The sequence below is a fragment of the Pituophis catenifer genome, unplaced genomic scaffold (assembly GCF_029215685.1).
Source record: "Pituophis catenifer annectens isolate HBS135680 unplaced genomic scaffold, rPitCat1.0.hap2 SCAF_2, whole genome shotgun sequence".
Taxonomy (NCBI): domain Eukaryota; kingdom Metazoa; phylum Chordata; class Lepidosauria; order Squamata; family Colubridae; genus Pituophis; species Pituophis catenifer.
The window spans coordinates 67880552-67905150 of record NW_027256882.1 but is presented as its reverse complement, the minus strand read 5'-3'; the positions used below and the strand labels follow the sequence as shown (position 1 = coordinate 67905150).

Below are 24599 nucleotides of genomic sequence, written 5' to 3'. Positions count from 1 at the left end.
GTGGCAAGAAGTCTAGAGTTTATAACTAGATTTTGGCAGACTGATCTTCTGACTCTTCTTCAAAAATGAATCATTTCTGTCCAAAACCTAGCACCCCAATCTTCTAAAAGAAATAGAAGAGAATGAAAACGAACATTTTAAGACTTTGCCAGGTGGTTAAAATAAACATGAAAATGATTGCCATACCTTTCTTTTACAAGAGCCTGGAATTTTATGGGATCACTAGACATGAGTTGGTTGGCATCCCTAAAGCTTAGCTGTACTGGGTAATATCCACCGTTAAATGGATTGTGACAAGATGTTTGGTCAGACCCCAAATCTACTAATAGTTCCCCCGTAGTATTAAATTCATCCACCAGTCTCTCCCTACATACAGAAAGAGGAAAACAGGAAACTGAGAAAAAATAAGCAGAAATGAAGAGCATCTTGAGAAAATTTAAACAGAATTATTGATCAATACACATTTGGTAAACATGCATTTTAAGAAATAAATGATTCAGTCAACACATAAAACCTGTACATATCCCACTTATTTCAAAGACGTGTTTCATTCAAAACTTTTACAGATACTTTTTCAAGTGAAGCAAACTGAGTATCATTTTCTCAAACATATGCACACACCCATCAGTCTGCAATGATGATCACAATCAGACATGAAATGCTTTCACTTAACACATTATCAACTTTGTTTCTAAAAAATAAATCACTTTTGTTCTACAAGGATAAACAAAATGTGGCATTGAACCATTCATATTATAAATCAAGGAAATGAATTCCAAATTGCATCAGAGCTTCTAAAAAGAGTTGTTCTCATGTATAAACAACACTAACATACAGTAGGAAAAATACCACACACATTTGGAGCAAAGGAAAGTGAAATACTCAATTAAAAGTTAAAATCTATTTCAGTTTATAGCTATTGTAACAGAGGTGGGTTCAGCAGGTTCTGACCAGTTCTGGAGAACCGGTAGCGGAAATTTTGAATAATTCGGAGAACCGCCCCCATCTATTCTCTGCCTCCCAAGTCCCAGCTGATTGGGAGGAAATGGGGATTTTGCAGTAACCTTCCCCTGGGGTGGGGTGGGAATGGAGATTTTACAGTATCCTTCCCCTGCCACGCCCACCAAACCATGCCCACCAAGCCATGCCACACCCACCAACCCACGCCAACAGAACCAGCAGTAAAAATTTTTGAATCCCACCACAGTATTGTAACAAGGAAGTTAAAATAACAAATATTAAAAACATATCACTGTCAAGAGGATCATTGATCAACTGCCTACTTACCAAAGATCTACCACGTTCCCATGATATCCCAAACTAAGGGTCATCTTGTTCTTCTTTGCTTCTCTGTGTAAATATTTTAAACAGAATTTTAGCATTAAGGATGTAAAATAATTGTTTATGGGGACAGGAAAATGCCTTCAAGTATGTTTTGACTCTTTACTGACTACCTATACTAGCCCTGCAGTTTTGTTGGCAGTGGTTTGCCATTGCTTGCTTCTAAGGGTGAAGTGAGAGTGACCAGCCCAAGGTCACAGAACTGGCTTTGAGGCTAAAGTGGGACTAGTGATTTCCTAATGTCCAGCCTGGTACCTTAATGACTACTCTAAGCTTCTCTCCACAAAGTATTCGCCCAGAATAAAAATGTTACAGGGTTTAACCCAGGGGTGGGTTGCTACTGGTTCGCCCCGGTTCATGTGAACCGGTAGCGGCAGTGGCGGGAGGCTTTGCCCACCCGCCCAGATGTCATCAAAAATGCTCTGCGCATGCGCAGAACCTTCCCAATAGTGAACCGGTAACACCAGGATTTGAACTCCACTACTGGTTTAACCACATATGACAACGGTAGAAATAAATGGTACTTGTGTGAAAGGATATATTGAACTTGTTTCTATTTTTTTCCCTTAAGAAGCTTAGCCTATATGTTATATTCCTAACAAAGATAATTTGGTTAAAGCACCTAATTGACCTTGGCTGGTTTGGACCTGGTTAGGACTTGGATGATGACCTCTGGGCCAGTTTATAACTAACTGCAAAGTCTTGTATGGATGAGAGCTAATCAAAGGTTTGTGGAACCTGGAACCTGCTTGTTTGTCCAACAGTCATTTACAGATGTTGCAAAATATGTCAGTCTTTGAAGTGTAGGTTGTTTTTCTCCAAACTCCAAAGACATTCCCAAGTCTTGGGCCGGCATATCATATTAATTAGTGAGACAACAAAGATGATTAGAGGGTTAGAAGCTAAAACATATGAAGAATGGTTGCAAGAGCTGGGTATGTCTAGTCTAACAAAGAGAAGGACTAGGGGGTGACATGATAGCAGTCTTCCAATATTGGAAGGGATGTCACAAAGAAGTGGGGGTGAATCGATTCTCCAAAGCACCTGAGGCAAGACAAGGAGTGACAGATGGAAATTTATCAAAAAAAGATCCCATCTTTTGAATTTTGAAGAAATTTCTTGATAGTGAGAACAATTAATCAGTGGAATGGGTTGCTTTCAGAAGTTGTAAGTGTACCAACACTGGAGATTTTAAAGAAGAGATTGGACAACCATTGTCTAGAATGATATGGGGGTTTCCTGCTTAAGCAGGGGATTAGATTGGAAGACCTCCAAGATCCCTTCCAACTCTGTTATTCTGTTAGACATTAAAGAACATACTTTATGAGCCATACCTAAGTTGAGCAATGCAATCATCCAGACTTCTAGTTATTTTCATCAGCCATCCCTGATTATGACGTTTTAAGAGGGCAGCTTCGTCAACCTGAGAGATTGTATTATAGGAGGAAAAAATCAGCCACAATTAATCTTTCTATATTTTATATGCATTGTGAGCAAGTAAAAAATTAAAGTTAATCACCATCACAGTGTGACAAGTTTAGTTTTGAACAAGTCTGTTCATAGTCTGAGAAACACAAATTATGAGTGAAATTTCCTGTTAGAACCAATTTAGAAAAAAGATTCTCTCCCAATCAATAGTGAAAAATTATGCAAGTAAATTGAAAGCTTGTCTTGCTGTATTTAATAGCTCTAAACTTGTAACCCTGAAGCTTGATCTACATGAAGCCATTTCATCTCCTTGGGGATTCTTGAATGAGAAAGATATGACCTATTTGTCAACCTCTTTGCAGCAAAAATTAGGCTCTGCCCAACAACATTTGCATCTTCTCAATAGCAAATTCCCTCCTTACTCTGATTTAAATAGACAGAAGAATTTTCTCACGAAGCAAGATTGGAATGGCAGGACTGTATGCAGCTTGTACAAGACCATGGGGGAATTAAATTCATGAAATATAACATTCTATACATAAACATCTGGAAGAAGGCTCTGTTAAACTTTGTGGACTTAATATGCAGTATGTAGAGTTTCTGAATCTGGGCTTCAAGCTTTTGGCGAATTATGATGATATGGAAAATTCTCTTTGTTGTCATCTAGTGGGTGTCTGGAGATTTGCAACCTAGATATGTTTGCCCTGCAATAGATGGCCATACCATCAGACTCTTTAAGCCTATTGAAATCACTGCGGCTAACCTTATCTGTGTATATCAGTTTCTAAGAAAGCAATGAGAAAATTGAGAAATAAATTAGAGAAACATAAAGATTTGGGTTTTGCCTATAATGATTAATTTTACTTACCCATTCTAAAGCAGTGAAACATCTCTATTCTTAAGCATTAAGATTTTAACAATTATTAGAAAACTCTATATAAGATCTCTCTTATTACTTACTCATTACTTATTCATTACTATGTACTTATTCATTAGCCAGCCGTAAAAACCTTACAAATGATACAGGATGGAGAAGGGCAGATTAACACTGTTATTACATATAATTTTTTTTTCGAGAAAAAACCTGGCTTCAACTCAGTTTTATTAATAATAAGATTCCAACTTTTAAACTTATATGTTCTCTTTGCATATTACTGGTATTAAAAATAATTACTAGCATCCATAACCCAGTATACTGACTTTGAAAACAGTAATACTATTGTAATTAGGCTGTTGGTTTGAGCTCCGTGCTTGGCAATTTGGTTGCAAACTTTTTGTCACCATTCGAGGAGACATCGTCAGTGTCAACTCAAAGTGCACTAGCAACGTCTCCTCAAATGGTGACAAAATGTTTGCAACCAAATTGTCAAGCTCAGAGCTCAAACCAACAGCTTAACTAACTACCAATCCGAGCTACTAATATTCAAATACATTTCATAGTACTGTAAGCCAGTTATAAATAAAATGGAGCTGACATCAGAAAAACAATTTAGGACTGCTGTCATTCTAGACAGAAAAAATTAGAGAGACTATTTGAAGGAATGCATCTTTTTTTAGAGAATGACAAAGACTGCTTCCTCCATCCATCATATTTTAAATACCAGAGAGACAAAGGAAGAAGCATGCAAGGATAGCTGCTGTTTTGACCCGTTTTTGGTATACTAGCATTGTTTATTGGGGTCTTCTTAGATTGTTAGACAAGGGATGAAATAACTGCAGTACTTAGACATTAAGCATCCTGAATGTGGTTATTGATGCATAAAATCTATGCAAGTTGCTTGGATGGATATGAAGGGATTATTTAATATGATATTTAGAAGAAGAGCAAAAGATAAAAATAATAGTTCAACATTTCATTATTGGCTAGCCACAAAATCCTTTTGTGGAAGATATGTATCAGGTATCTGAGATTTTAAAAGTTTTTTTCTTAGCAAAACTCCTGTCTGAAGATGCTTTAGATTAGAAGATGAACTGTATATCTTCTTTTAGTGTTGAATTATCCCATTCAGTGGAATCTTGCAAGCTCACTCTGCTTTCATTAGGAAAATGCAAACAGCACTGAAGCATCCTACAAGTTTTGCTCCTATTGGCCTGCACACAGAAAAGGGGCAGGGCTTGCCTTGTGGTATCAGGATGCTGCTTCCATTACTCTGAAACTTTTGCCTACTGTAAGGATCCCATAGAGCCCATTGTCTATGCAGATTCTCAATTATCCAGGTCACAGTTGTCCCAAGGGTGCTTTTCAAAAGGCAACTGGGCTTTCTTGGCGTTTTTTTTTTTTGTTGTTGTTAAAAATGTTTTATTTCTCATCCAAGAAGCTTCTTCAGTTCTGGCTGAATGGTGGGGAATGGAGGGATTTATATTCTTAGCAGTCATATGATCGTTAGCACTCTTAAGATCAGCTGTTAGCTCTCTGAGAGTCATTGAGGCTACTTGGAGGTTTACCTGTACAGGTAGTCCTCGACTTACAACAGTTCATTGAGTGACAATTCAAAGTTACAATGGCACTGAAAAACGTGACCTATGACCATTTTTCCACACTTACAGCCATTCCTATATCCCCGTAGTCATGTGGTCAAAATTCGGATGCTTGGCAACCGTATTTATGACGGTTGCAGTGTCCCGGGGTCATGTGATCACCTTTTGTGACCTTCTTAAAAACAAAGTCAATGGGGAAGCCAGATTCACTCAACAACCATGTTACTAACTTAACAACTTCAGTGATTGGCTTAACAACTGTGGCACAAAAAGTCATAAAGGGGGACAAAACTCACTGAACAAATGTTTCACTTAGCAACAAAAATTTTGGGCTCAATTGTGGTTGTAAGTCAAGGACTACCTGTACTCTGAGGATCACCTGAATCAAAGTGCAAACGGGTATGGAACTTTCTTGGGTCTGCTGACATCTAATGCCAGTTTCTAAACACAGAAAGAATGAATGGATGGATATAACTGGAAAGTGAAGAGTAGGACAACTTGAATGAAAGCAGAAGAGTACAACTAAATACAGAGGTTTACCTCAGCAATAATTCCCACACATCCAGCAATGACTGCAGCTTTTGCTTGGGCACCACTCATTCCTCCAAGGCCAGATGTGACAAAGACTTTGCCAGACAGATTCTCCACCCCCAAGTATCGACGGCCTGCATTGAGCACTGTTAGCTATAATTGAGAAATATAGGAACTGTAGTACGTTTATAGTCTCATATACGTGTTTATGCATGTGAACGGATAATGCATAGCAAACCATTTTAAACAGAATACTAATCATGTGGAATCCCATGTGGCTAGCATGCATGCATGCATATGTAAAGGTGTTTATCATATGGATTTTTTATACATATTTGTGCATCTACATTTAGTGTGCACAAACACCACAAACAATGCTTCAAATTCCCACTGAACTTCACATTCTCTCCATTTGCATTCCAAACTGCTGTGAAGGCCTCCACTGCCCAATTCAGAAGTGCCAGATATCTTTTTGTGTGTGAGGCAAATAGACCTGGTCAGTTTTCATGGGGGAAATTGCTTCATGATTTTTTAAAACACTGTATGGGGAATAATCAGGATACCAATGTCTCAAATAAAGAAAATGGATTTCAAAGCTCTTATTGGCAGGAAAGCTCCATAAGTGCACCAAAATTCCAGTGCCTATAGAAATTAATTTTCTAAATATAGGCATCTCTCTATATCAGTGTTTAACATAGAAAGGCTATAATTTAGGATGCTTTGCCAGGAGAAGTTCCAGCTTTTGAAATTGGCATTTCCAGTTAAAATAATCCCCTTTAGCAATTGATGGAAAAGGCTATCTATCTAAAACTCTTTCAATCAGAAAAGATATTGTAAACTTGAATAAATAAATGGAACTGGCAGAAAGCAAGGTTTCAAAACAGTATTTTCCAAGTTTCTAGATAAGGTAATTTTTTCCCCTACTGAATTAGTACTAGAGTGGCGGTTGACTTTTATCTGTAGTCCATTTGAGAGCCTATTCTGATATACATATCCTAAAGTGTAATTTTGTTATATCTAGACATTGGGTTTTTTGCACTGCTAGTTACTAATAACATATTCTACAAACCAGAATAACAGCAATAAGATCAACATTTTTATGACTATATTAGTAGCTAGGTGATGCTATGGAAAATCAGTAAAATCACTAGTGTGAAAAAGATAAGTGTTTATAAGAAAAAATATATAATATCTGAACTAGAGACATGACAGAGAATTGAAAATCTCTTTAATGGAAAGGGAAAGGAGAAATTATTAAATACATTATCCGTTGCAGGCTATCCTCTGAATAGATGAAGAGGCATTTATTGAATCTGAAATTATCCATTAAATCTGAAGGTTCTCATCAGAATGAGAAAATGTGCATTGTAACATTATAAAGCAAACTCCAGCCCTTGTATATATTGCATATCAAAGTACTATATACGTTTTGTCATTTGTCTCTCTTCATCTGTGTGAGGACACCAATGGGTTTACACTAATCTTTGTGATTTAATTCAAGGGATTCAATTTAATTCAAGATATTTTAGTGAATAGCTCTAATCAGCCTGAGCCAGCATGTTATGTCAGCTCAGGAACCATAGGAGTGTTACCCTCAAATGTTTAAAAAAACACCAGTTTGTGTGCCTTGATCTAATTTATTTAGGGCAGAGTTTGGGGAATTACTGTTTTATGTTTATCCCTCAAGCATTATAAAATGGAGGCTTAAGCCCTGAGTTCAACAAAGCAGTAAAGCTAGTCTAAATAAATAAATAAATAATGAAACATGCGTAATATATACATACATCTATATATTGTGTCTTTGAGTCAGTGTTGAGGCCTGGTGACTGTCTAGACAAAAACCTGCACGTTTTTTTTGGCTAAACTTTGGAAGTGGTTCATCATTGCCTCTTTATTAGGGCTGAGAGAATATTTATTTATTTATTTATTTATTGGACTCCGACTGGACTCCGACTGGATAGTCTCAGGGGGAGGGACTGGGGCAGGTCTTGAGAATGTTATCTGGGATGAGTTTGATCCTGTGACCCCTGAGGACGTGGACAGGATTCTGGGTAGACTGAACGCGACCACTTGTTTATTGGACCCGTGTCCCTCCTGGTTAGTGCTGGCTTCTCGGGAGGTGACACGAGGCTGGTTCCAGGGGATTATAAATGCTTCGCTGGGTGAGGGTGTCTTTCCTGCCGCCTTGAAAGAGGCGGTGGTGAGGCCTCTCCTCAAGAAGCCTTCCCTGGACCCGGCAATGTTGGTAAATTATCGTCCGGTCTCCAACCTTCGTTTTGTGGCAAAGGTTGTTGAGAGTGTGGTTGCGCAACAGCTTCCCCAGCACCTGGATGAAACGACGTATCTGGATCCGTTCCAGTCGGGCTTCAGGCCCGGGTACAGCACGGAAACGGCATTGGTCGTGTTGGTTGATGATCTCTGGAGGGCTCGGGACAGGGGGTGCTCCTCTGTCCTGGTCCTGTTAGATCTCTCAGCGGCTTTTGATACCATCGACCATGGTATCATGCTGCACCGGTTGGAAGAGTTAGGGGTGGGAGGCACTGTGTTGTGGTGGTTCTCCTCCTTTCTCTCTGACCGGTCGCAGTCCGTGTTGACAGGGGGACAGAGGTCGACCCCGAGGCCCCTCATATGTGGGGTGCCGCAAGGGTCGGTCCTCTCACCTCTCCTGTTCAACATTTATGTGAAGCCGCTGGGCGAGATCATCCGTGGTTTCGGGGTGGAGTACCATCAGTACGCTGATGACACCCAGCTGTACATCTCCACCCCGGATCACCCCAACGATGCCCTTGAAGTGATGTCCCGGTGCCTGGAAGCCGTACGGATCTGGATGGGGAGGAACAGGCTCAGGCTCAACCCATCCAAGACCGAGTGGCTGTGGTTTCCGACGTCCCGATATAGCCAGTTGACGCCATCACTGACTATTGGGGGTGAATCATTGGCCCCCACGGAGAGGGCTCGCAACTTGGGCGTCCTCCTGGATTCACGGCTGTCTTTAGAAGAGCACTTGACGGCCGTGACCGGGAGGATTTTTTATCAGGTCCGCCTGATTCGCCAGTTGCATCCCTTTCTGGATCGGGACTCGTTACGCACGGTCACTCATGCCCTCGTCACCTCCCGCCTGGACTATTGTAATGCTCTCTACATGGGGCTCCCCTTGAGGAGCACCCGGAGGCTCCAACTGGCGCAGTGTGCGGCCGCGGGGGGTGGTAATGGGAGCGACATGGCGCTTCCACGTAACACCTCTCCTGCGCGAGCTGCACTGGCTCCTGGTGGTCTTCCGGGTGCGCTTCAAGGTTTTGGTTACCACCTTTAAAGTGCTCCATGGCTTAGGGCCTGGTTATTTACGGGACCGCCTACTACCACCAATAGCCTCCCACCGGCCAGTACGCTCTCATAGAGAGGGACTCCTCCGGGTGCCGTCAGCCAAACAGTGTCGACTGGCGGCCCCTAGGGGGAGAGCCTTCTCTGTGGGGGCACCTACCATCTGGAATGAGCTCCCCCCGGAGATACGGAGGATCCCGGATCTGTGCTCCTTCCGCCGTGCTGTGAAGACCTTTTTATTCCATCAAGCGGGCTTGGCCTGATCTCTTCCCTTTTTAAATATGTAAATTTTAATCTGTTTTTAAATTATTGGGGTATTTTAATTTGTCTGGGCCAAAAAGTTTAATTTGATTTTATCGGGTTTTTAAATTTTGTGTATTTATGTATTTTATTGTTGGCTGTTCACCGCCCTGAGTCCTTCAGGAGTAGGGCGGTATACAAATCAAATAAATAAAATAAAATAAATAAATAAATTGGTTCGATTTATATGCTGCCCTTCTCCGGAGACTCAGGGCGGCTTACAATGCATTAAGAATAGCCTTCATACTTTTTGTATATATCTGCTTAGTAGGGCTTTCGCCCCCCCCCCAGTGGTGTTCTATTTTATACAAAGTCATCTTATTGCCCCCACAATCCGGGTCCTCATTTTATCTACCTCGGAAGGATGGAAGGCTGAGTCAACCTTGAGCCTGGTGAGATTTGAACTCGCAGTAATTGCAGGCAGCTGGCAGCTAAGTGCTACTTTAACAGCACTTTAGTCCACTGCTCCATCAAGGCTCTTGATATGACTGGCCTAAGGTTACCCAGCTCAAGGTGGGACTAGAACTCACTAGAACTTTTGGGCTCAAGGTGGGACTAGAACTCACGGTTTCTTGGCATCTAATCTGGCGCATTAATCACTACATCAAACTGGCTGTCTAGTGTAAATATATTGCGACTAAAACCAACAGCAACAATGAATTGTTTCAAAAAGTATTCTTCTATATTGGCCCAGTTCTTACCACAGTTCCATGGACTATCCCTTGTGGTCCAATGTAGCAATAGCTTCCAGCTGTCATCTGTCCATACCTGTAAAAAAAAAAGATGCTATTTTCTCAAACAGGTATTAATGATAATATGATAGCCAACAACAACAATGGTAACAACAAATATGCAGCTATATATATAAGAGCCGCTGTGGCACAATGATTAGAATGAAGTACTGCAGCCTACTTCTGTGGACTGCCGGCTGCCTACAATTTGGCAGATCAAATCTCACCAGGCTCAAGGTTGACTCACCCTTCCATCCTTCCAAGGTGGGTAAAATGAGGACCCAGATTGTTGAAGGCAATATGCTGACATTTGTAAACCGCTCAGAGAGGGCTGTAAAAGCACTGTGAAGTGGTATATAAGTCTAAATGCTATTGTTATTGCTTACTAGTTCATCAACCTAATGATATAGAGCTGGGGTATCAAACTCATGTTATCACGGTAGCATCATGAGACATATCGGGACTTTTTTTCCCCTTCGCTAAACTGAATGTGAGAGTGGCCAGTGTGTGATGCATCTGGCTACAGGCCACGAGTTTGACAGCCCTAATATACTGGTAGATTGTCCAGTTGATTATCAATACTTTTTCATGAAACTGGAGTGTAATATCAAATGATATCCAACAAATTAAGCCTTGTGCCCACTAATCTTCAGTATTTATATTAGTGGCTTGAGTAAAGAGATAGAGAAAGTGTAAATAATGCTAAATTGGGTGGAATAATTAAAAAGGCAAAAGAAAATTCAACCTATCTTTACAAGTTAGAGAAGAAAGCTGAATATAATGAAATTTGAGTGACAGAACCTAAGTTATAGGATGGAATATTTGGTTTGAAGATGTTAAAAGGTTGATCACAAACTGAGTATGAATCAGCAGTGCAATATGTCTGTTGAAAAGGAAATGAAATTTTAGTCTGCATTATTAGAAGCATAAAAACATATTACTTGAACTGAAACCTGCATAAGTCACAGTGATTCTGCAGTACTGTAATCAATTTTAAAATGGATTCACAGAAACTGGTACAGAGCAGTGAGAATTATCAATGGACTAGAAAACTAAGTCCTACGAGAAAAGATTTAAAGAAATGGAAATGTTTGGAAGAGAAAAATGAAGATGGGGAAAATTTAACAGAACTCTTCAAACACCTGAAAAATATGCCATCAGAGAAGAAAGTCAAATTTTATAATTTACCCTTCCATAGTGCAAGAAACAGAGCAATTAATTTAAGTATAGGAAAGTAGTTGCCAATTGGATATTAAAAGATAAAGTTTAATGATAAGATAAATAAATCCAATCAGTCAGCTCCCCTTCATTAGAGCTATTTAAGTGAGCCTAGACAGATTTCTACTGAAAATACTCTAATTTGCATATCAGCATTGTGTCTTTCCAACTCTATTATTTTATAGAAGATATTAGAAAAGAAACTTGGGAATGGATACTTACATTGTAACTCCTTTTGCAAACATAGACTCATATTCCTCTCTAGAGGAATAATTAGGGATTACCTAAGTAAAGAAAAAGAAAAATTAGTAAGAATGAAGAATTAAATAGTCTCTGAACCAGATTTTGTTTAAACATATTCCATTAAATCCCCTTCTTACAGTGTGTGTATGTGGGGGGGGGGGAGGCTCATATGCTCATTCTTATGGGACATATTGGATTAATTTGATTTAATAAAAGCAGGAATAATTTTTTCAGGTTAACAGAATAACACAGTTGGAAGGGACCTTGGAGATCTTCTAGTCCAACCCCCATTCAAGCAGCAAACCCTGAACCATTTCAGACGAATGATTGTCCAATCTCTTCTTTAAAAAAACTCCAGTGTTGGACCACCCACAACTTCAAAGCATACTCAATCTTAATAAATTTTCACAATGACCAGAAGGATTGTTCAATGGAAACAAATAATCCTTACTAATTGCAAATTGAGATGGTTGGATGATCTGGCTCTCCATGGAACAAGAAGAGAGAGCTATAGAATGCCAAATGTGAACTGGAAAATTAAAGTAAAGTAAAGAAAAGGAAATTAAATGGCTTTATACTTTGTAGTGAGGGGAGAATCTTTTTTCAGCGAATGATTATACTGACTGGCATGCTGTTGGCCATTCTCTAAAATGAGGGGAAAATCAGGACAAAGAAAGAGGAGACCAAAAAAAACCCTAAAGTTATTTTATTCTATGTATTAGATTGGATTCTGTCAATTAAATATAGTTAACAGACATATATCCTATGTATAATAATCTTGTTACTTATATAGTTTGGTAGCATTTTGTGAGAAGATTCTGGGAAGAGCACATACAGTCTTAAAGCTACAGATGTTGTAGCCTTGTCACATGATATCTTTGAGCTATAGCTGACTGACAGCTGAATAGAAAATGATGGGATTCTCATTTAATAAATCCTGTGTACATCAGCATGAGAATGTTTTTTTTTTTTTTTGTAACAGATTCTATTTGTTCTGGATATCCCATCCTTGAAAATTCTGAACCCTCAATCTCCATCTTGGATGGTGGACCTTCCATCCACCTTGAAAATAAGGAGACATAGTAGTGGCCTAGTGGTGGCCTAGTAGTTAAGATGCTTGTTGACTGGAAGGCTGCAGTTCAAGAGCCAAGTACAATGTGACAGGGTGAGCTCCTGTACTTGCCCCAGCTCCTGCCAACCTAGCAGTTCAAAAGCATGCAAATGCAAGTAGATAAATAGGTACAACTTTGGTGGGAAGATAACAGCATTCCATGCGCTTTGGCATATAGTCATGCTGGCCACATGTCTACGGAAGCTTCTTCAGATAATACTGGCTCCCTCAGCTAGGAAATGGAGATGAGCACTTTTAACTTTTATACAAGCTACTGATGAAAGGCCGTCTTTCCAGAAGAGATATGGCTTCATGCTTTATAATTATATAATTATAAATAATTATAGTGGACCTACTGAAAGGTCTAAACTAGATATCACAATGATAAAGAAACAGCGAAGAGGAGACATTGTTGCCTTTATTTACCATGCCATTAGTGATAACTAATCGAGGTGCATTGCAATGGCTTGGGAAGAGTCCTAAGGGATGTCCACTGTACATAACTAATGTCTGTTCTTCAGTCATCTCAGATAAATAGTGCATCACCAGCCAAAACTAGAGAAAGGAAAGAAATAGTAGATTAGCTTCTTGTCCTAAAAGGATCATTATCCTACAGATTTTTAATAGCTAGACAAGACAGAATGGCGGGAAACCATTTGATGAGAATTCCTGAAAAGTGGTGAGGCTGATTAAAAATGCATTATCAGGTGGGAATAGACATGAGCTACTAATCTAATATTTTCACACAGAAACTGTTCCTCCCCTATTGTTTTTATTCATAGCAGGAATTAAAAACTAAACTTTCTCCTACTCCCGGGAAAAAAGAGCTAAACTGATGGGTGAAAATATGGACTGGTTAACAGCCCTTTCTATGATGGCACAGTAGAAATCTTAATTAGAATTATATTGAAATGTGCTGGTAGCTCTGTTCATAGTACAATTCAATATTTGAAACTGTAAAATCAGTCAGAACTTTTCATTCAAGACATTAAAACTATTTAGGCAATATGTAATCCCAACACAATTTTAGGTTTTTGGATTTCCTGTCCAATCCTATTTTTACTGGCCCATTGATTTCAATGAACCCCAGACAAAAGAAAATCCAGGAAAGAAAATAGTGATCTGGGATGCCAGGAGAAGACAGGGCAGATGGGGCAAGGGGCAGGATAAGGATTCTATTTCCCAGGTGCTGTGAACAATAATTTAGCTCCCCTCTCACCTTTCCATACTGCATTTTTTAATTTTCCCTTTTATCAATGGACTTTGGAATGAGGATTTCCTATTACAAAGGTTTACATTAGCAGAAGCTTGGATTTCTGCCAGAAGCTCTAAAGAAACTTGGTTGGTTGGTAGGTTTGATTGATTGGTTCTTTGTATACTTTTCCTGCAAATGAACAAAGTCTCTGTGCCCCCTTCTCAAAGTCTCCTTGCCCTCTTCTCAATTACTTTTTGGAAGGGAGCTGTCATTAGGACTAATGGCAATTTTGATCCTACTCTGGTATTAGCCATTTTCCAAATCATCATAGGTATTTTGTGATAGCATAAGTCTTAGCCATCAAAGCCTTGATGGGAATCTGATTGCCTCTGGAGATCATTGGTTGGGTGACAAGTAGACTTCCTTGTGCACTTGGTTGGCCACTGTGAAAATAGACTACTGGCCAGGGATCCAATCCAGCAGGGCACTACTTATATTCTTATGTAGCATTAACTAAAAGTATCATCCAGCTATTCTTAATCAAATGTTTTCCAAGTGTATTGGATTTCCCTGTTGAGACGTTTAGGCATTCAGTAGAAAAACTTAATGGACTGTTTTTGGGCCAATTGCTATCACTGTGCCCTAACTTACTTCAATAGGTTGTTATAAAGATTAAGGGAGGAAGGGAAGGTTAATCTCAGCTCCTAGAGAAAGAGCAAGATGCCCATAAACTAAATAAATAAATAAAATAATGAGAAAATGTGGGTCAGGCATCTGTTAAAAAAAAAGGTTATTCCAAGGCAAACATGGCAAACTACAAATGAGTTTTTGTAACATTAAAAAGGGGAGAAAAAGGCAGCATTGATAACATGCAGCAGGAACAACATTTTGAGGTGCAGTTTTGCTACAATCACACATCTTTAAAAAACAGTCTCTTTTTCACAATACCAAGCAGGGAGAACAAGCTGGCTTTATCGCAACGGAATAAAATCATTCACCCAATAGCTATTCTTAAGTAACCAGAATGACAAAGAAGTATTGTTTGTTCTGCTGTGAAACTCTTTTGAGGTATCACACTCCTATCAGAACAGGAGCAAAAGTACAGACAGAAGGCGTCCACAGATTGTGTTGTCTCGGTTGCACAGTGCAACTCAAGATGTATGCCCTAAAGTACACCAAGGCACACTAGATACAAAATCATGCTCATCATATATATATTTTAGGAAGCATAGTTGCTATTTTGAGAACAAAAACTCAGAAGGCTCCACTCTGCCTGGGAATCCGGGAATCCTAATTCTCAAAAAAAAAAAAAAAAAAAAAAAAAAAAACCCACCAAGTCAGCAGAACTGGACACTCTGCATAGGGCCTTCCTGCACGTCCATCTATCTCCTTATTGAGAAAATGTTAAAGCAATGCATGAAATTAGTGGGGAATTAACTGGCTTGGTGCATGTAGTCATATAGATCCTCCTGCACATTTCTGTTCAAGCTGGGGTAGTTCTGGGTGCAATCTCCTTTGAACTTTGCTTTATGGGAGCACAAAATTGTGGAGTCCTTGGTGATTTCTGAGTTTGGTTGCTTTCTTGCAGATGTTTCATTATCCAACTAGGTAACATTATCCATTACCTAGTTCGGTAGTAGAATGCCTAGGTAAAAAAACAACAACCAAGCTCAGAGAGAGCACCAAGGACTCCAGAGTTCAACCCAGAGATACAAATATTTTCTTCTATTGGAACAAAAAGAATGATAACATGGAGTCAAGGGGAACAAGCAGATTCATCCTCACTTTTTCTCCTTTTGCATAAAATAAGTAAAAGTTAAAATAGATCTCAATTTATGGTCAGCTGCTCATCAAACTTTGCTTAAACAGAATGAGAATAATTTTTTAAAAAACCATTTCTCACTGAAAATATATCTACAGTATCATACCTGCGCCCAGTTGCTGAACACTTGTCCATTTCCTCCATATGTTACAAGTTCCTGGGGAAACTGCAAAAGGTACATTTTAAATCCATACAAGATTTCAAAACAACTCCTATACAATGATATTAAGTTCTCTTATGTCTGCCTCCAGAACAAGATCTTCATCTTGAGGACAGCTGTTTAGTATCCATAATATATTACCATAAAAATGAAATAAAAATTATGCATTTTTATTTGCCCTCATGATATATTATTTCTTTTTTATGAATAATGATTTTTCCTCCTTTTTAATTGCTATGAATGAATGCAATCCAAGGAAAAATAATTCTATTAGGCAACATGGATGAAAAGATGGAAATGAGATGAGAAGACAAAGAAAAAGTCACCGGACCATTTAGGAAATCAGTAATTAATTAGAAGGGTGACTAGAGAATATTTGCTTAGAAAAAGACTTGTTTTGAATATATGGTTAATCCATATATCTATTCATATATACATATGCAGAAGAATGAATAAAAATCCAAAACAGTATTTAACTGATTTATAATGAAAGACTGAATCAGAAACAGAGAGACAAGGATGATCAGAGGTTATGAATATGGGACAGATAATTTGGAAATGCCAATAACAAAATTGGGGGGAAAGGACATGGAAATGAAAATAAAGAAATGAAAACGAACTGTAGGAAAAGAAAGTCCAATCTTGTATCCAAACAAAATGAATAAAAAGTGAACATAAGGAAAGTGGGTGGATGTTAATTAAAACAGAGTGAAAACAATTATGTTACCAGGAGCCAAAGAAATATGTATGCAAAGGAATACCTGAATGAAGGCATGAAAGAGGTTAATAATGTAGAAAAATTCATATAAATGATGCAAAAAAGATGAAAGGTATTTTATAATATATAAGCACAAAAAGTTGCAAAAATGTAGTCAAAGAGAGAAAATAATGGTTAATATTAAATGAGGTAGGAAAAATACAGAGCAATTTTGATGAAATAAATATTTGTGCATTATATATTGATTTAGAGAAAGAACATGATACAGGCTTGGTTAGGGTTGCTGAATGTGATAAGAAAAATATATGATGGAAGTAAAATGTGTGAGTAAAACTAGAATCCTTAATAAATGGTTCAACTCTGAAAAGGGAATAAGGCAAGGAAGTATGAGTTTCCTTGGTTGTTTAATGTATAATAAATATATAATACTGTATCAGAAATGTACCGTATAAGAAAATTTTGTAATTTATTTATTTATTTATTTTATCAAATTTATATGCCACTCTTCTCCCATAGGACTCGGAGCGGCTCACAGAATAAAAACAGCATAACAATAAAACAGTGCTAAAACAAACCCATTTAAAATCCCCAGACAATTAAAACCTCACAGGGTTTTATCAGGGAATTTGCTGAAAAAGCCATGTCTTCAGGTCGGCGCGGAAGGTGCGGAGGTCAGGGGCTGTCCGGAGCCCGGTGGGTAACCCATTCCAGAGGGTCAGTGCAACCACAGAGAACGCCCTCATTCTGGGGGCCGCCAGCCGACATTGTCTGGCCGATGGCACCCGGAGGAGGGCAGTCCTATGTGAGCGCACTGGGCGGTGGGAGGCCGGTAGGAGGTGGTCTTGCAAGTGATGGTAGAGATATATTGACTTGGATCATGAACATATAGTATGCACTTTGCATATGGATAATGCTGTGTGTAAATCTGAGAAGACAAATGCTTTGCAGGGAATGATAGGTAGATTCAACAAAGAATATAAATCTGAAAATTATTGTACCAAAGACCAAGATAGATACATTTGATAGACAAAATGGAGTGAATGTTTGTAAGCTATATATAAATGTCAAAAGCTAGAGCAAGTTGATAAATTTGTATGCATTGGTAGAATGTTTACAAAATATGGGAAAATGGAGAACTTTTAAGACATGCAAAAGATAGTGGGTAATATGAAATTGTTGTGAGGAATGGAAACTGGTCAAAAGAAGTGAAAATGGAGTTTGCTTATAAGAGCTTGCTTCTGCCCACTGCTTTTCTGGAAATGAGAGCTGGTTAAATGAGGAGATAATAAAAGTTGGGTGCAATAGGAATGGCAAACTTAGAGACGTATGTCTAAAAAGTTATAGAGTCAAGAATGAATGGGTAATGAATCAATTCTGACTAAACACAAAAGTGATTCACCAGTTAAAAATTGTACAGTGAAGTTGATTATCATATAGAGAACACAAACAAGGATTAAATTATAAAGCAAATATATAGTGGGAAATTGAATGGGTTGAAAGGAGGAGAAAGACTATGAAAATCTTACTTAGAATTGATGAAATTCTTAGAAAGAGACAAGTGAGAAATTTAAAGAATAAAAAGTGAGACATGGTGCAGAATATTTATTAATTTATTCAATTTATATGGCTGCCCATTTCTGATAACCTTCTTGGATGAGAAGTGAAATGTTTCCAATGAAACAATCAAGAAAATCCAGTTGCCTTTTGAAAAGCATCTTAGGGATCAAAACAATTGCAATAATACAAAACTTAGAATATAAAGAAACAGAGAATAACCCTCTGGTTTACAATTTCTTTCTGCACTTTGATAACATTGCTTGCCTGAAAGAGAATAGGATGGTGATTAAATATGTATGAACAGTGAGAGCTGGGTATTGTGGTTTGTAAACAATGGTCTATAACTTACCGAGTTTTTCCAACATAGCTAACTGTAGATTTATTCAACAAAGTATTGTTAATACAACCATCACTTAATATAATATATTATCCTAATCACTGACTCCATAAATCACTCCATAAATCCTAAATCACTGTCTCCATTATTTACCCCATAAAAGGCAGTACATTCTCATGAGCATGCAAGGAGATTTCTTTCCTAGACCATGTTTTCATCAAATATTCATTACCTGGGCTACTGCAGGATCAAGGTTATTCATAATCATGTGCATTATTGCAGCAGCTTGCTTGGTTTTGCAAGGATATTCCTGAATGGGATAAGCTCTGAAATTGAAACAGATAAAGGCAGAGATGAATTAATTATTCTCTAACTGTTTTTACCAATGAATTCTTGATCTGATGGATAAATTAAAAGAAAAACCAATATAGAAAACAATTAATGGAAAGATAAAGTCAATTAGGATGTTGGACACCCTATTATGAATAAAACCATCTGAACTCAATTTAGATTACTAATCAGTAGATTTCTCCCTGTCCCCAACCCCCAAAAAGAGATTGGTATTTTAAGGGCTTCTTTCTACATAGTACCCTCTGGATATGTCAGATAGTTCTTATTTAAAGATTTGTAGGCAGGTGTTCTCTTTACATTCCTGAGTGAATCCAACCATGTTTTCCAAATTAATTCTGAACTTCTGCACAGCCCTGACATATATCCATGCACATAGAGAGATAAGAAATAATTATCAACATTAGACTAGTAATAGACATAGTGCCATTCACAAACAGTTTGGTTAGTGAATACATCCACCATCTGCAAAAGAAATAAATATCACAGTGGGGTTTTTTTCCCAGTTTCGCTTGTTCTATATCTATTTTGGAAGGATTCCGTGCTAAATGAAGAAAATATATTGTTTATTCTGACTTTGTTACCTGACCTTATTTATTCAGAATCTGAATTCAGAAAGCCTGTATCAACTCAGCTGCATACTTATAGAATATGAGCTTTGTGCCCTTGGGCACTCATTTTTTAAACTGCTACGCATTTTTGGAATATGGGCAGAATTTGAGCTGTTCATTTGAGAATCCAAATATAAAGTCCAACTGGAACAAACAGATCCTGAGCAATTAACAAAAAAATGCTTCAAAATGGAACACTACATTTGAGGAATGTAATTGCCTTTTATCAGATTTTCAAAACTACAGCTCAGAACAATTACAAAAGCAAGCTTTTTTCAGCCTACAGTCAATGCAGGATCTGTATAGTGCATTGCAGTCAATTCAAACTAAGTTCAAAATAATTTGCACTTTTACACTGGCAGAACATGGTTGCCAAAAACATTAAATGAAGTAAACAAGATCAGTTAATGAGGACAAATGAATTTTGCATTTAATGATTAAAGATATTTGAGAGATCAATGCAACAGTATTTGGCTGTCTCACTTTTTCCTCCTCTCTTCTCTTTGTAATCCTGTGAAATGGGTGGGCTAAGAAAGGGAGATTGGCCCAAGGTTCCATGGCTAAGAGATGACTTGTACTTGGGCCTCTCAGCCTTAACTCAACAGTTTAATCAAAACCTCACACAATGCCAATCTAGTTAGTTAGTTTACTTTATTGTTATTGCACCTCATACAACGAAATTAAATGCCATCTTCAGGGTAAATTATACATAAAAAGAAAACAAAAACACGCATCCTTCACATTCTATACAATTGAATTGAAAACCCCTGATATTGCATTAATATTGTACTATACAGTAGAATTCATTATAGTTACTGATCTGGGATAGAAGCTGTTTTTCAGCTTTTTGTCCTTGTTTTTATTGTCCTGTACCATCTGCCAGACAGTAATAGTTCAAAAAAAAAAAAAAAAAAAAAGGGTGCCCAGGATGAGATGGATCTTTAAGAATGTTTTGAACTTTCTTAAGGCAGCGGGAACTATAAAGCTCTTCCAAAGAGGGGAGAAGGCAACCAATGATCCTCTGGGCAATGACGTTAACCCTCTGGAGCACCGTCCTATCTGCCACTGTGCAATTGGCAAACCATACAATACTCTCTATGGTGCAGCGGTAGAAGGTCACCAGCAGTTTTTCATTCAGTTGTTGTTTCCTGAGAAGTCTCAGGTAGTATAATCTCTGCTGGGCCCTTTTGACCAGTGCTGCAATGTGAGCATCCCAGGTCAGGTCCTCTTTTATGATAACACCCAGAAACTTAAAACTGGCCATTTGCTCCACTCGGTCTCCATTGATAACCAAGGGCTGGATGTCTGATTTATTCCTTCTATAGTCCACTGTAAGCTCCTTGGTTTTAAGGACCAAGTTATTGTCTCCACACCACAAAAGCAACCGGTCCACCTCATCTTGATAGACAGACTCATCCCCCCCGAGATAAGTCCCATCGTTGTATCATCTGCAAATTTAATAATTCTCTACAGTCTGAGGCCATGTCTAGATCTGTACCCTGGGTTTGTTCAATATGTTTAGGACTATGGATTATACATGGAATGCACTATGGATGATGACTACTAGATGGCAGACAAGAGACACATAAAACTAATTCTTTGCTACTATCTGTTGGGTGTCTACATTTTTCAACCCATATAATAGCTCTAAATATGCTTAAACTAAGCTTAAAATGGCATTGAGTGTTTTATAGTTCACTAACAATGCATATTTATATGATCACATAGAACATATTACAAATTTGCATCAGACATTGCGACATAATTATATTATTTAAGTGATGCTGTCATGACACAGGTGTTACTATTTTTACATTATTGTTACTTTTTTTAATGGATGGTACTATGAAAAAGACTTGACATTAGAAAAGCTTATGGGCTGTCAGGGAAATACAGCTCTTATATAGGCTTCATTGGAATCTAATAAGGCACTTGGGAGTCTCTGGCTTGGTATTTTGATGGTCAGAAATAAGCCAAGTCTTGACACTTTGTTTTCTGCATATCTTACTTCTTGTAGAATAAATTTGGTATATGCTGTACTTCCCATAAGAAGTTGGCCGCAGAGAAGAACTGTATTACAAACATACAGATTATAAAGAGTGGATGGACATTTACTGTACATGCTGATGAGTAACAGTCCCCAATGATTTCAAACACAAGTGCTATGAAGATGCTGGAAGTAGACATTCATTAGAAACAAAGGTCTACTGTTCTCTACCCTGTTACAAAGCTGTTAATATTGGCTATAAACCAAGTCAAAGACTGAATTCATACTTTCAATGTTTTTATTTTTACCATGGTTTGTTTTCTAATCCAGAATTAACAGGCTTGGTATATTGTCCTAAGTCATAGTTTATGCCACCAGAAACAAAATAATTACATGATACTTTATTATGATGCTTGAATCCAGTTCAAAGTTCCCAGATGTTCAGCAGCTGCATACATTGACCAATAAATCAACTTGCTTATTTATCAGCCTTGTTTCATCTCATCTTGCTGGTTAATCAGCAAGTGACCTTCTGCTAATTCAGTTTATGATTGGGCTTTGAAGCAGCCACACTGACAAATTTTTGCTAACTTTATAAAGATATCCTGGATTCACTTATGGCACTAAGTAACCCAAACGGTGATTTGATTGTTTTTGACTTAGAGCAGAACACAACCATTTAAGTTTTTAAAACAATATTTGATGGCTTAGGGAGGGTACTGTATGAATTCAAAAAATGGCAGCTAAAAAAATGATGGCTCTGCTTTATATGAGATTGGTTAGCATCCAGTACAAGTTCCAATGACATCATTTGAAACATGATGTCATCACTTGATTTGCATTGTGGGCATTCCCCACCCACACACACACACAGATGCCCATGATGCCCAAGCTACTGAGTAAGGAATTTTGATGCCAACCTGGAATTCCCAATCTTTTGGCAAATCCTAATCCTTACCTCATTTCAATCTGGGGGCAGAACCTGTACATGTAGATATGCCCATAGAGCTTCAATTCTTTGGCAAATTCTGGTGCCAGGATTCCATGCAAGTTAGGCGGGAAATACCGCAGAGAGTTTTTTAAAGCCAACTGCCAAAACAAGGGAGAAAAAAGCAAACATAACTAAAGTTTAAAAATGACTAAGTGGGTGGCTATCACAATTAATTAAGCACATGCATTTTATTAGGCTGAGTGGGAAACATGCCCAGTTCTTATGAAAGGATTCAAGGAGATTGATCCTGAATAAAAATGAGGGTCTATCCACTAAGGTAGTAGCACGTTTTCAATGGAATCTTTTCATTCAGCCCTTTGTATGAATAAGATAAAGCCCGGGTGCCCATTTTCCAGAGAAGAAACGAAAGAACGTTAATGTAGGCCTTTACATTAAGCACAAAACAAAGCAGAAAGCTCTTGGTGGCTCTTTGGCAGCAGAGATGGGCCATGCCAAATCTGCTATTTCATCACCATCCTGAGATGACAGAATATACACAGCGCATGTAAAATTTCCTAATAAATTAAGATTGTCTTTCCCAGTGCAAAGAAACTGTGAAACTCCTGTACTCAATATACAATGTGCTAGGATTACCAAATATCCAGGTGTTCCCCTACTGCCTCTTGAATTATTTCCCCACTAGTGATTTAGAGTCTTATACACTCATTTAACCCCTGATCTGCCAGCATAACAGATAAGGACAGACTTAATGCCACTTTAGCAAGGGTTTGGTGATGCTCTAAATCACCAGTGAGGAAATGGCTGTGGACGATTGCTGAAAAGGAGATGATGAAGTAAAACCAGGGAGAGAAAATTCAAATGTATAGTTTCTCCTGCTAGTCAACTGCTACAGCAGGTATGTGTTTTTAGTTTTCCATGTTACACAATCCCAGCAAATTATGATTTAATCAATGTGGTGAAACAAACCAATAGTTTAGCATGGTATGAACCCATCTTAAGTATAAAATATATATATATATATATATTTGCAATTTTCCCAAAATCTTCACAAACTGGCCACACATCCAGGGAGAATGCCTCTCTTACAAAGAAAAGTGGCACCCATTCAGGAATGGTTTGTGCCATGCTCTGTGAGGGCCACTCCTCTCAGAGGAAATAAGATCTCTGCTGACTTTGATGTACTCCAAAATGTGTACCAAAAATTATGGCTTAAAACAAACAAAAATGCTGACATCTGAAATGCATTCTTTCATAATTTATTCCACTATTTTTTGTTTATTTTTAAATGTTTTATTTTTTATTTATTTATTTTGTTCTGATGCAATGTTCACACAGAGTTTGAAATTCATGGGCAGAAACTAAATCAATAGAGAACCCAGACAAAAAGGACCATACCATTAACAGAAGAAGCAGCACATAAGAATTAAAGTCTAAGAAGGGGTGGGAGCAGGAAAGGCGCTACCATTTTAAGAAGGTTTGCAGAAGTTTTTTTTTCAATGATGTAACCGCCTGGGGCATTAGAATAAATTGCTTACCTTCAGGGAACCAAATACAGGAGTGTCACAATACGTACACTGAAGCTTGATTTGTTCGCACAGTGCATTTCTCTACATGGTTGCTGCTTGTGAACATGTGAATATCTGTGCAAAAACATGCATGAGGAAGTACAGAGCAGGCTACATAAGCTCCACTCTGTCTGATGTATCTAGCAGGCAGACAGGCAGGCAGGCAGGCAGGAAGGAAGGAAAGGAGCTTAGAATGCATTGGTCAGTACCATTCAAAGTTTCTCCCAGACCAAGGATCAGTGGTGGGTTGTTATCGGTTCGCCCTGGATCAGATGAACTGGTAGCAACGGCGGCAGGAGGCTCCGCCCACCCACCTGGACGCTTCTGCACATGTGCAGAAGTGTTGTGCACGAGTGCGCCCACAAGTGAACCGGTAGTGATGGAATTTGAAACCCACTACTGCCAAGGATGCATTGGGGGGTGGGGAGGGAATCTTTCTCTGAATGCTAAGAATGAAAGCTGAATAATTTCAAGTCCAGGCTCACTGAATGATTTTCGGCCAGTTCAACCCCAACATACCTCACACAGGTGTTATTGTAAGCATCAAATGAGGGACATCTCCCAGTAGATGTCCTGTAGCCACCTTTTGCTCTTGGAGAAACAAACTGGAAATAAATCTAACAAATAAACAAATGGTGTACCAAA

The 24599-nt window shown here is 38.3% G+C and overlaps 1 protein-coding gene across 2 annotated transcripts in view; it reads right to left on the bottom strand.

Annotated features, from left to right (window-relative positions):
• Positions 1-24599, bottom strand: part of UROC1 (urocanate hydratase 1) — a 58703-nt gene that overhangs the window by 30509 nt on the left and 3595 nt on the right. The window contains exons 2-11 of one of the 2 annotated variants that reach the window (XM_070933604.1): positions 22396-22526; positions 18724-18817; positions 15826-15885; positions 13129-13257; positions 11571-11632; positions 10101-10167; positions 5788-5931; positions 2676-2764; positions 1288-1350; positions 187-366 (exon numbers count right to left, since the gene is read on the bottom strand). In XM_070933604.1, the coding sequence (XP_070789705.1) occupies positions 187-366; positions 1288-1350; positions 2676-2764; positions 5788-5931; positions 10101-10167; positions 11571-11632; positions 13129-13257; positions 15826-15885; positions 18724-18817; positions 22396-22526 (1019 nt within the window). The remainder of the gene's footprint in view (positions 1-186; positions 367-1287; positions 1351-2675; positions 2765-5787; positions 5932-10100; positions 10168-11570; positions 11633-13128; positions 13258-15825; positions 15886-18723; positions 18818-22395; positions 22527-24599) is intronic. The other variant, XM_070933605.1, reaches the window with a different exon arrangement.